This window comes from Bacillus rossius, chromosome 1 (assembly GCF_032445375.1).
Source record: "Bacillus rossius redtenbacheri isolate Brsri chromosome 1, Brsri_v3, whole genome shotgun sequence".
In the NCBI taxonomy this organism is placed as follows: Eukaryota; Metazoa; Arthropoda; class Insecta; order Phasmatodea; family Bacillidae; genus Bacillus; species Bacillus rossius.
Genome location: NC_086330.1, coordinates 134,307,263 through 134,320,467, shown reverse-complemented (window position 1 = coordinate 134,320,467; position 13,205 = coordinate 134,307,263). Strand labels below are relative to the sequence as shown.

At 35.3% G+C, this 13,205-nt stretch overlaps 1 protein-coding gene across 1 annotated transcript in view; it reads left to right on the top strand.

Annotated features, from left to right (window-relative positions):
- LOC134546175 (uncharacterized) overlaps positions 1-13,205 on the top strand; it is a 50,276-nt gene that overhangs the window by 21,045 nt on the left and 16,026 nt on the right. The window contains exons 6-7 of the mRNA XM_063388762.1: positions 3,985-4,196; positions 12,460-12,657. Of these exons, the coding sequence (XP_063244832.1) occupies positions 3,985-4,196; positions 12,460-12,657 (410 nt within the window). The remainder of the gene's footprint in view (positions 1-3,984; positions 4,197-12,459; positions 12,658-13,205) is intronic.

Below are 13,205 nucleotides of genomic sequence, written 5' to 3'. Positions count from 1 at the left end.
CAGTAGATACTGGTCTGTGTGGGTTGATTTTCTGTAAACACTGTGGCTGATGTGGTTATACTTTCCTCTTGTGACCAAGACATCCAGAAAAGGCAATTTTCCTTCTACTTCCATCTTCATGGTGAATTGTATGTTCGGATTGATGCTGTTCAAGTGTTTCAGGAAGTCTTGCAGCTTCTCTTTGCCATGGCTCCATATCACGAAAATGTTGGCTAAGAGGGGAGAGAGAGTTGAGCCCATGGCGGTGCCTTCCTGTTGCTTGTAGATCTGCCCCTTGAACAAGAAGAAAGTGGAAGAAACACAGTCTTCTCCCAGGTGTGTGAATAGAATTTGAAGGGCTTCTGGGACAGGAACTTTGGTGAAGAGCGATACCACATCAAAGATGACCAGGAGATCTGTTGGTTGAAGAGATAGTTGCTTGAGAATCCAAATAAAATGTGCAGAATTTCCAACATGAGAGGCTGGAGTGGGAACTAAAGGGTGGATTATTCTATTTAAGTATCTGGCTAGTGCATGGGTAGCAGAGCCGATTGCACTAACAATGGGACGAAGGAGAATGTCCTTCTTATGTATATTTTACAACCCATAGAATGTCGGGGTTCTGGCATCTTTGATGATTGGATGTTTTTAGTGTCTTTCTCTAAGGCTGACTAGGTGACGAATTTATTGTGGCTGATTCTATTTGTTTAAGTGGAAAGGTATTCATGACCACTGTCACATTTCCTTTGTCTGCCTTCAGAATCACAACATCTCATTCACTGCAGAGTTCTTTCAGTGCTCTTCTTTATTAAACAAAATATGAGACCCACTCTTCAGTAATCCTCAAAACCTAGCTCTGCATCCAACAACAAAAAAGTTGCCTCTGGTTGGCCAAACAGCCCAGCCAACCAGAAGAGAAAAGGCCACTGATTGACCAGCATTCCCAGCCAATCACAGAAGCCCAGTTCCTACTTTGAAGCGTACTTCCTGTACCAAGAACAATTCATCAAAAACTTCTAATTGTGCATGCAGCATTTCTATACACATCTACAATAAAGCCAGTCTATGGTAATGATGTCAGACAATGTGACAGAGTTTTCATTAATAACATTTATTTTTTTTCCTATTGAGGCAAAATTGAGATGATTGGCTTTATTGCTTCTTTTATTTGAATATTATTAATTAAATGTGTTGTTTGTTAAATAAAAGCCTCTTGAGTATGAGTTGACTTAAAGACCAATATGTGACATTGCCTTGTAATTGTAAAATACATTAGTGCAACTAGGACTGGCTTCATTTTACCACTTTCACAGATTGCTGCATAGAACCAACGTAATTCTTAATTTGAAGCTTTGGTTTAACACTACACCAAGAAAATTCTATAAGGTTAGCACTGAGGGCTGTTAACAGCATTTGCACTTCAGCGTCGTCCTAGCTGCCTGTGACTATGAGAGATCATACTAAGCAAACTACATATGTAGTTAAGGATTGGGTGACTGGTGGACTCAAAGCCAATGAGACAGCTTCAGTAGTGGATCCAGAGGGGGGGCTAAGGGGCTCAAGCCCCCTCCAAAAGCATCTGGGTCCACTATTGTTTTAGTGCTTGCCTTGATAAAGCCTAGCCTCAGCTGGGTCAAGCCCCTCCCAAACCAAAATCCTGGATCCGCCACTGGAGAGCTTTAATTAAATAAGTTTAAAAAATCACTTGAAAAACAGCAGGGTTTCCACATTTTGGAACGTTAGGGAACATTAATAGTAATCTTCGAAAAGTTATGAAAATTACCCATTTGAAAGGGAAAAATCATGCTCTAGTCTGTCATCACCCAGATTATAAACACATTTCATCTTCAAATGAATGATTCAGTGCAAAGTCGTACAAACTATAAAATGGCTCATCCAAGGTTCTGTTGAATATAAAAACAACTGAAGATGGTGAGGAGAGGACTAGATTAGCTGTGTGGATGGTGCAGGCTGGATTTTCTTTATTTCTTTCAGAAAATTGCAATATAGGTAAATTATATTTTTAAAAAATCAGGAAAACCTGAAAATTTAGTCAAAGAAAGTCAGAGAAATTTTTTTACAGGTTTGTGTGGACACCCTGACCAATATTAATTGGACTGTGTAGTCTGTCTAATGAATATTGCTAGGGACAAGATTATATGGTGAATTGTGATAAAACAGAAATAACTCCGAAAATCATGTCAAAACACAGCATGCACCAAAGTGCAAGTTAATACACGATATAGCACCGAAATACAAGTTATATCATGGCATTAAGTAGCATTTAACCAAAACATAATTCAAATCTTAAAAAAAAAAAAAAAAAAATTATTTAATGTTTAAGATTCAAGGAATGTCATTATTTCCAGATAAAAAAAATTGTTCCAAAGTGCATAGATCAGAAAAATTAATTTAAATTTTTTTTTGTTTTTGTGTATTGAATCACTTGTAAACCACAAAAACTCTCAAATTTATTTATATTTTTTTTTAATGTATCTGTTTCCGACCAAATTATTACAGATTATTTTCTCATAAAAATGCAGCATATAAATTTTACCACTATTTAGGTGGAATAAGTATTATAAAACAGCTTTCATAAAAAAAAACCATAACACCAAAATCCTCTGTTTTAAAAACAAAATTGGACTACAAATAAAACCTTGAAATCTTGTCTCTAATCATAACACCTACTATTATTAATATTAAAAAAAATCAGTCAAAATGTTGTAATGTTGCAGAACCTTGCCCTCCTAATTAAATAATTTTTCTTTTAAACTATTTTCATGAATGTAAATATTTCTTAAAAAGTCTTTCTAATTATATTTTACCGTTTTCATGTATTTTAGGGTTGATGTTTGCACTTGCTTTGTGTTTTAAGAAGGTATTTTGTATTTTACAGACGTTTTTAATCATTACTATTTTTTATGAAATTATTCACAAATGAGCCGCTGTACTAGATTTTTACCTGTTTAGGTCTACTTCTTCAGGTTATTTCTAAATAATTTTAATTTTTTAAAGTAATTTGTATTATAATTATTGTTCTTAAATTTTATTAACGTGTTGTAATATAATTATAAATCACGGGACTGTGTCTGGGCTTGTGTGATGGTTAGAAAGAGAGGCATGAGAGGCCTGTAAGTGGGAGTGAGAAAGGAACAGTGCTTCCCCGCCAACCGATATAAAGACGGTAATTCCCCCCCTGCATGGGAACCGAGTGATAACTGCTCTCTCACGGTGTGGGAGAGAGAACAAGAATGGAAGTCCCCGATTTCAATGTGAAATTGAAAAGAGACTGATCAGGGGAAGCCCAGAGTTCTGTGTGTAAAAAGTTTTTTCATGTATTATAACTTGTTCTGTGATTGGCTTGTATCTGTAAGCGTGAAAGAAGCGTGCGTGTGATTGGTCGGTGAGGTCATGTGACGTCTACTCCCTGCGTGGAGGAGTGTGTGATAAGACTTCACCAGTCGTCTGTCGAACGCTGGACGAGTAGGTCGCGTTCGATGGCTTCTCGCTAAATTATAATGTAATTTACGAAGAGATAATTTCACGTTGGTGGTCGGAGCCAGGCCTATTACTAAATCAACCTAATTCTTTATATATTTCGTTTCGGGTATAATTAGAAATTACGGCCACCTTCGTAGGCGTTTTGGCTCGGGGCGAGATTCGTTTTTGCTGGGTGTGGCCCTGTTCGAGGTCGCACCATCTTCGTGTACTTGCAGTAAAACATTACTGAAGGACTTCATCTACGCTATTATTTTTCGGTAATTTCTCATCATGCGAGCTACCAGCAGTTTTTCGACGGGCAGACGTATGTGGACTGAACGAGTAACCTCTTTTGAAAGTGTTTGGAATCGTCTGTGCAACATTCTATTTATTTAAAAAAATAAATAAATAAAAACATCAAAAATTTGCAATCGGCGTTGAACTGTTTATTTTGTATATAACGAACTGTTATATTGTGATGGCTCTGCTATTCTCGAGTCATGTTGGCCATTGTTGTTTCAGTGAAGTGGGTGCTCAGAAAACTGCAGCCCTTCCCTGCTCGCGCGTGGAGCTACCTGTCGAAGGTGTGGGACCCTTGGACGTGTGCGGGCCTCAAGCCACAAGACCTGAGCATCCTCTTGCTGTACTTGGCCCACGGTGGGGACAGCCGCGCCGTCGCGACGCTGCAGACCACGAAGTACACTCGTCTCGAGTGGGTGCTGGGGCTGGTCGAGGTGTGCTCATGCACCAACAGTTTTTATTTCAAAACCATTCGTTTTGATTCAGCTGTTGATTTTTATTTGTTATTACTTTGCAGCTTATTGACAAAGTCACTAGATACAGTGACGTACATCAACACGAACAGAGTAGTGAGACAGGAATCAGGTCTATTGCAAGGTACCATCTTAGTGTTTACCTGGAGTATTTTGGGGAAAAGCTTGAGAGACATAAATCAGGATGTTCATATCGGGTTTTGATTAAGAGTCTTATGTAATGTGAGTCGGGTGTCTTCTCTTACCACTGCACTAACTCTCTCCATTTGATGTTGTTAATGTTCTACATCTTCAGTGTACAGTTTGTTCTGAAACTAAACTGCAGGATTTCAAGATGTGGTCGCTTGAGTAAATCAATTCTTAGGGATGATATTCACGTTGAGAATTAGGTTTAAACTAGTATTTGTGCAAAATATTGTAAATTATGTGGGTAGTTATATAAGTGATGGCTGATGGGAGTTCCTCACTCTATTAACAAAACTTCAATTACACACCTTTTCCTTCATTATATATTTGGAAGTGACACCACCTTATTTTATATAGCATTTTGGTCATCTAATGTAATTGATACTTCATGCTGTCTTATTGAGAAGTACGACCTGATTAGTAAACACCCCTTTTGTCTCAACTTGCTAAGATGCACCGTTTCAGCTTACAATGCATGCAAAAGTTTCACCAACGATGATACCGTGATTGATTGAGATGTAGGCATAACCTGTCAACACACCTAGTAATTAAACTAAGCTGTAAGTGACTAATATGCATTTGATTGAGATGTAGGCATAACCTGTCAACACACATAGTAATTAAACTAAACTATAAGTGACTAATATGCATTCTACCATAAGAAATTACATCCAGAAATAATTCATATTAATTTTGACTTGATTAACCCCTTAACATATATATTATGGCTAGATATATGTGTCTAAAAAAACCATTTTTTAAAATTGGTTTTTTTGCAGTAATCTATTGTTTTTAATATGCAAATAAACGTACCACATGTAAAACATACGTTTTTACATTTTTTACAAAATTATGTAATTTTTAATGCACACTGTTTTACTAACCCGAGTATACTCGTCATTGCTGAAATATATGTAAATACATTATAAATATTTATGGAATATAATTAAATAGATAAATATTTAGATAAAAACATTTAACACAAATTGGAAGTTATTATAACAACTTTAGTAATGTTCAGCATGGTTAGAATTATTTCTCAAAAGTAGTTATCTGAAAATCACATTTGTGCAGCAATATATTTTACCTATTCAATATGCAAATGGACATACCACACAAAATACATTAAAATTTCACATTTATCACACCATCATGTCATTTTGAATGGACACTGGTTTCCTAACCCGTGTATACTCGTCAGTGCTAATATTCACTAAGATTACTAAAAATATTTATAACATTAGCCAGATATAGTATAAGCTTACATAGAAACCAATGAAATAACTTTTGCAACATACCATATTTCTTTTACAAAATTACATCTACTTTTATAAAATTGCCTGAATAACATGAAAAACAAAATATGTACATATGATATGTAAATGTTGTCAGTCCGAATAGATCTTCGTATAAAAATTTACCTCACAAGGTTTGTACAGTATACACTAATTGCAATAGCTGAACATTCACAAATACAAAAAAAAATCATTGTAATGTCAAGGATGTCATTCTTTACAAAAAACAAAGTTTTTATGTGAGACATTCAGTTTTTTTCACAGCACAATAAATAGAAGAATTTTTATTTGAATACAGTAGCTGAATAATGTCACGAGTCTGTATTGACATTTGTGAAGTTATTCTTGAATGCATTTCACTCTGACTGTAAGCCTAACTAATTTCTGCCTAAATGTCTGCTGTTGTATGATAAACTCTGAAGCACGGCACTACACACAGTGGCACACCACAGTCTTCACACATGTACCGTGTTTCACGCCGTATTTTTTTCCCCCGTGCATCTGTCACCCTGCTGCACATTGCACACTGGCGTGTAGGATTGCTTTTTTTGTCAGTTGGCGGGATCGTAGCTGGAAAGTGACGTTCAGTCATTCTCAGTGGATTCGTTGATTTTCCAGGCCTACCTCGTCCTGGCGACATTGTTGGCTTGTGAAACTGTTCAATCAAATTTTTGACAACAGCCTCTCTGTACTCCAAATGTGATTGCTTCCCTCCCAACTTTGAATATAACAAAAATGAATTCCATATTGCTAGGTCCACTAAATGGAAAAAAATCTTCTTATAGTATTTTTTCCCCCTCTTCCTGGGTACTGCATAGTCTGTTGTGCGCTGCTCAACAATGTCCACACCTCCCATTGTACTGTTGTAATCTAACACAACTTGTGGTTTTATGTGCTGTTGTCCATAGATTGTAACACTTTTCATTTCAGAATTGTGGATTGTAGACAACATTGTGACTGGTTTTTTGTCCATCCACTTCAATGCCAATAGTTTACCTCTTTGGAAAGCAATGACACTGCCTTTCGGCAATTTTTGTTTCCGCAATTCTGGTGGCATTTCTTTTCTTGTCGTTTTCACAGTCCCATAAGAATCGGTTCGATGTGATATCAACATATCTGATAGCTGTGGTGAGGTATAAAAATTGTCAGTAATGACACAATAACCTTTCCCAAGAAGAGGTTTCACTAATGACATAACTACTTGTGACGACATTGGCAAGCCTTTGTATTCATCATCAAAATTGGTTCCTCGTCCGGTGTAAATTACGAAGGAATATACATATCCACTTGACGATTCACATAACATGAATGACTTTATTCCGAACCGCGCCCTTTTGAGAGGTAAGTACTGTTTCCAACCTAGACGCCCTTTATATAACATAAGGCTTTCATCTACTGTGACATCTTTTTCTGGAGTGTAAAGTTCAGAAAATTTATTTTGCAAATGAATATATATAGGCCATATTTTGTTCAGTTTAGGGTTTGGATGGGTGGCTGCATCATATGACTCATTATCCGCAAAATGAAGAAACTGTTTCAGCTGAACAAATCTGCGAAATGGCATGGTTTTCCTAAAAAATGGTGTGTCAAATATTGGGTTCTTAGCCCAGTACATTTGATATGTAGGTTTTTTGACTATGCTTTGAGCCACAACTAGTGCAAGAAAAACATAGATTTCCTCTTTGTTTGTTGGTTTCCATTTTGTTTGAGGATGTGTTTGAATGTACTGTGATGCAAAACGGTTCGTTTCTGTAGCTATGAGTTCAGCCAAATCATTATCAAAAAATAAGAGAAAATAACGAAGAAAATTATCGTCAACATTTACATTTACATTGACGCCTGGTTTACCTGTAAATGGGTATCTTGGAGGAGAGATAGTTGGCAAACTACAGTTTATCTCACACCACATTCTGCCAGATATCTCTTCACTACCTGATTCTTCTGAGCTTGAAATGTCATTATAATTGTCGCTACTATCAGATCCCAATTTATCAAGATCACTCACGTCGCTTCCTTCACTGTCGGAATCACTCATTTTGAACAATTTCTATTATTCACATTACAGTAATGTTGACACCTCAGCTAAAATATATAAACTTTGGCGGGAACATCATAAATTCATAATAGTACTATTAGAGACATCTAATGTACAATTTTTCAAACACTAGACACCTGCGAGTACTCGAAATTCGAGTTTCGAGTCGAGTTTTTTAGTAATACTCGAACTCGAGCTCGTGGTTTTCAACAACTCGAAATTCGAGCGAGCTTTTCTTGCACTCTACCTATAGAAAAAAAAACTCTCATTATATCGGAATGAAAGTCTTACAACACTATTATCCTTTACTTTATAATGTAACATGATCGACCGTATACATGAACACATCATTTTTACGTACCCGGGATTTACGAATTTCCGTGATTAATTTTTTTTACTTCTATAATTTTCCGCATAGCATTAATGTATCACTTTCCTGCTTTATGCGGAAGTATTTCCCGCTTTATGCGGAAACATTTCCCGCATTTTACTGTAAAAAGTGTTTAAATTGTCCGGGGTCTCATCATTTACGCCATTAAATGTGTGATATAAAGTCCCGTTTAAAATTTTTATGAAAGTTCCTGCCAGTAATGGCGCACGTAAATATAAATATGAAGAAAAGACAAATGAACAACAACTTACGAAGAAATATGGATGATGTACCATAACTACAGTACAATTCCAATAGTTATCTTAAGATAATTACCATAAAAAGAACTAAAGATTCTTTGTAGATACCATAACTACTGCAGAAGCATGATAGTTACCACATTTGCACTATAGTTGCCGTAATAACCGAGATGTGTATTTACCGTGATGGTAATGTATTTATTTAGGACATATTAAAATTAAAGAACATTATTGAAAAAAAAAGGATGTTAAATCTTGATATGTACGGTTGGCACATGTTGCTAAGAAATAATGTGATCTGAAAGAATGCAGTACTACTACGAAAAGTGAAAAGGGTACTCGTGGATTTTTAGGTTATGGCAGTCTCTCTTTCGTTTTTCAGTAATATCGGCCGAAAATTAACAAGAGTATTGGAAGTTGGCAGAAATGCCGATTCAACTAAATATTGGCAAAATCGGCTTCTTCAGTACAGCTCTACATTTGATGACATGAGTAAACATATTTCAGACTACAGGACATTGAAAAAGACTTTAATTTCCATGTAGGTTTATTGTGCGTAAGTTTTTTTTGCAAGTGTAAATTGAATTAAGTAAAATGCTTCTATTTTTATTACTTTAAATTGATTAAACTTAATGACAAGTTACAGATATTTGACACTAATTTTGAGGTTAAACAATTTGGTAAATATGTAGAGTAACGGTATATGCGAAAAAAAATGCTAAAAATCTATGCTCTTTCACTTCCTCTTTTCAAATCAACCGGCGGAGATAAGAAATTCCAAATACTTTAGGAGATATAGAATTTTTTAATTTTGCAATACAACACCTGTACAACCATTAGACCGACGCCATTTTTGTTATTTTGCCGTATGTTCGTGAATGCTTAATAAATAAAATGGTCGATTAGGTCAGGTCAGTTACATTATTAATACTTTCAAACTAAGCGGACATAAAAAATAATGTGAATTAATTTCAATGGTTCTTTAGTTTTAAAGAATTTATAATGTAACTGACCTGACCTAACAAACCCGGACAAATGATGAACATTAACAACTCACGTAAAATATTTTTGTTACTTATTACTTGCGCAACAATATCCAAATAAAAAATAAGACTTTAAAATTAGAAACGTTAAAAACCCACCTAAGTTGGAGGCGGGTACATTTCCTTTGCCATTAGAAGGAAATGATGTAGTCGTTCACCTACGTCGCGATACCTCCGACGGAACATTAATAAATAAATAAATAATCACGTATTGGTTCATTTGAATACTGGCCAATCACGGAACTGTCACGTGACAAAATTGTCCAATAAGAAACATAATAGATACTCGTAAACCAGAAACAATGGTGATCGCCGCATGAATACCCAGGTATTGTGATGAAAATTAAAAAATTCGATATTCCTAAAGTATTTGGAATTTCTTATCTCCGCCGGTTGATTTGAAAAGAGGAAGTGAAAGAGCATAGAATAAAAGTATTTTCGGAATTTTAGCATTTTTTTTCCGCATATACCGCGACTCTACATATTTACCAACAATTTTACTAAAGCATTCCAGCCACACAGGTTGCCAGCGAGAAATGCTTCTCATCTGCTGTAAACACCATCTCCAATCGTAGAGCTAATTTAACTCCTGAACGTGCAGAACAAATTATTTTTCTGCATGATAGATTAAAGAACAGAATTTAATACTCTATGACAATCTCTCTCAGAATTTTTGTGCTGAAAAGTGGAAATGTTGAAACAATGTGAATGTACTTTTCAAACAACATGATTTTTGGTGCTCAGTTAGTTGAAGCTCAGTAAGGACTCCAGAAAAATTGACAAGGATGAAATTATTCCAAAGATATGTTACATTTACACAAACATATACGTACTTGTAAACTGTGGTTATGTTAGTTGGATGATATCAGTTGCTAATGAACCAATGGAAACAGGTTAGATTCAATGGAAAACATGTTTTTTTTCCTAGCAGTGCAAATTATAAAAGCACTCTGTAAATAGTTACCCAAAATTAATAAGCCCACTTCATTTTAATACTTTATTCAAACATTATACCTACTAAGTTTAAGGTAAAAATAATTTCCCAAAAGTGTAACTGTATCACAAAAGCTCAAGCTTCGAGAACTTTCAAGTAAGCTCGCTCGAGCTTGGCTCAAAGTAAAATTCTTAGGCTTGCAGACCTCTAATGTAGGTCTATCTATTTAGTAGGCTAACAATGATAATGGTTTCTTTTTTTATTTCCATATTTTTCTCAAAAGTTCTCACATTTTATTACTCCATCACAGTAAATTTATGTGCAATAAACTTTAAAAAAAAACTCGAACTCGACTCGATACTCGCGAGTATTTTAGCAAACTCGCTCGAGCTCGACTCGAAGTGAAAATCTTCTGCTCGCAGAAGCCTATCAAACACAAACGGCGAACGCGTGTAAGTAGGGTACCGTGATGGATCAAATCTGCCCTGACATCTAGTGGGTAACATAAAACTACTGGAAGTCTGTTTCAAAGGCTGAAAATACCTACCACGACATCTAGCGAGAGCTCATGTAACTCATTCGAGAAAACTCGAAATAATATAATCAGACGCACGTTTTTGTTAGTCGAACGAGTAAACTCGGGTTAATAATTACGTGCCAAATGTAAAAAAACGAATATACTCGGGTTAATATGTTAAGGGGTTAACGTAGAAAGTAAATATGACACATTTTTTTAGTTTTCTTGGATTATTTGAATATGGAATAACTTTGAAAAGAAGCCCTGATAACTATTTAAATGCTTTCAAGCATGATAGTTATGTGATTACTGATTATTGTATGTTTCTGCAAGTGCATGATATCAAATGTCAGAATTTATTACTATGCCAGCAGTTTATTTTTTCAATTTCAAAATACTTTTAAAATTAGATACTAAGTTCTTGTTAAGTTAGATGTACAATTCTTGGTGCCATTTAAAGGTATTTACAGCAGCTATTAAATATAGGATGCCTTTAAGAATAGAACAAGATTCAGTTGTCAGATACATAGGATATAAAGTTAAGGATGTGTAGGAATTATTACTGTTGCTATGTTTTCGAGTAGCAGCGAAAAAGTTTACTGACTGTTGTACAAATTGAAAGCTAAAAATTTGTAGTGGCTGGTATGATAAGTGTCTTAAAGAAGTATGAGGGGAACTAAATGCTTTTATTTGTAAGATAACTTTTGTACAGTGGAACCTCATTAATGCAAACCCTGTTAATTAAAAACTCTCATTAATGCAAAGTGTTTTCATAGTTCCTAGAAATTACATAGGAGCTATAGTGCTAAGTAATTTGTTTAATACAAAAGTATGGTTATTATCATATTATGTTATGCAAAGTTTTTGTTCTTCTAAGGGTAAACAATTACATGTAGTAAAGTATAGTTAATACAAATATCCCAGAATAGTGTAAAGAAACAAAGCAAAATTTTAAATAAAATAATGCTGATGCCACTGCTTTAGTTAGTGTAGGTTGAGGAAAAAAAGCTTAAAAATTGCATATCCTTCCAAAGTGTAGCTATGTTTTTGATAGGCACTAGTTTTAAACATTTACTTATTATTCTGTCTTAAATACCCTATAAAGTAGGACAGTACCCATTATGTTTTGAGCCACAGATGTGGCCATCTTAAAAATGTATTTTACAATCCCTAAGAAAAGTACATTTGGTGCTGAATAAAATTGTGTGAAAGTTTCCTGGAAGAATTTTTTTAAATTTTCTTTTTTAGTATGATATACAGTATAGTATACTAAATGATAAAAATATATTTAACTTTACTTGGATTTGATTTAGAAATTATATAAAAATTGTGGTAAAATTTTGTAATAGTTTGGTTAATACAAACCTTGTTATTGTAAAGTAACAATATTATGGTCCCTTGAGGTTTGACTTAACTTACTTAAGGATTTCTCACATTAATTTGTATTTTTTCAGATCCTTGCAAAATGCAAGATGTTATATAGCAGTGTTTAGTAGCAGTGTTTTTTTTTTTCAGGTTCATTTGAATAATATTTCACTGTACTGCTTTGTTTACTGACACCGCCAATCCTGTAACTGTGCTTAGGTGGTGCCCACGCTAACTCCGAGTGAGTGGAACTTGCTCACAGAGAACTTATCTGCTCTGAATCCCGGCCCACTAGCTGTCTTCCACCTCATATCAGACGCACTGCTGTTCGTCTTCACGGCCGTCTGTGATGCCGAGCACAAAGCTGTGGTCTCATGTGTCGAGTACCTCATCAGGAACATCGCTGCTTTTGTGAAGGTCAGTGATTTTTTCCCCTTCTTTCTGACCTTTGAACGGTTCGGTCCAGAGCACAAATTCACTTGAGACTAGTCACAGTCGTGCCATGCTTAAACGACAATGGTTCCTTGAACATACAGATAACACTTGAAAAATAATCCAGCTGTTGTTGCAGGTGGTTGGTTGTAAACTTCTGTCTATGATTGTGAATTTACACAAATCTGTCTATTGTTAAATTTAAATATAAATTTTTTTAAAAGAATCATGTCATTAATTCTTTTCACATCAAAATTACGAGTCCTTTACGTTATTATATGATATATCAGAAATATAACACTCAATTTTGTCGCTCGCATCTCACAGTCCTGTGTCTTATTGAAAGAATGTCCCTAGCAACCTCGCCATCTGCTAGATACTAAACAAAAGGGAACGATGTCCCGGTGGACTAACAGCCACCTCGAGTCTGTAGTGCACGTCTCAGATTATTTTAACAGCGGAACGGCCCTCACAAATGTGAAATTATCCGCCGTATACTTTGACATGTTTTTGTGAGCCGTATTGGTACAGCA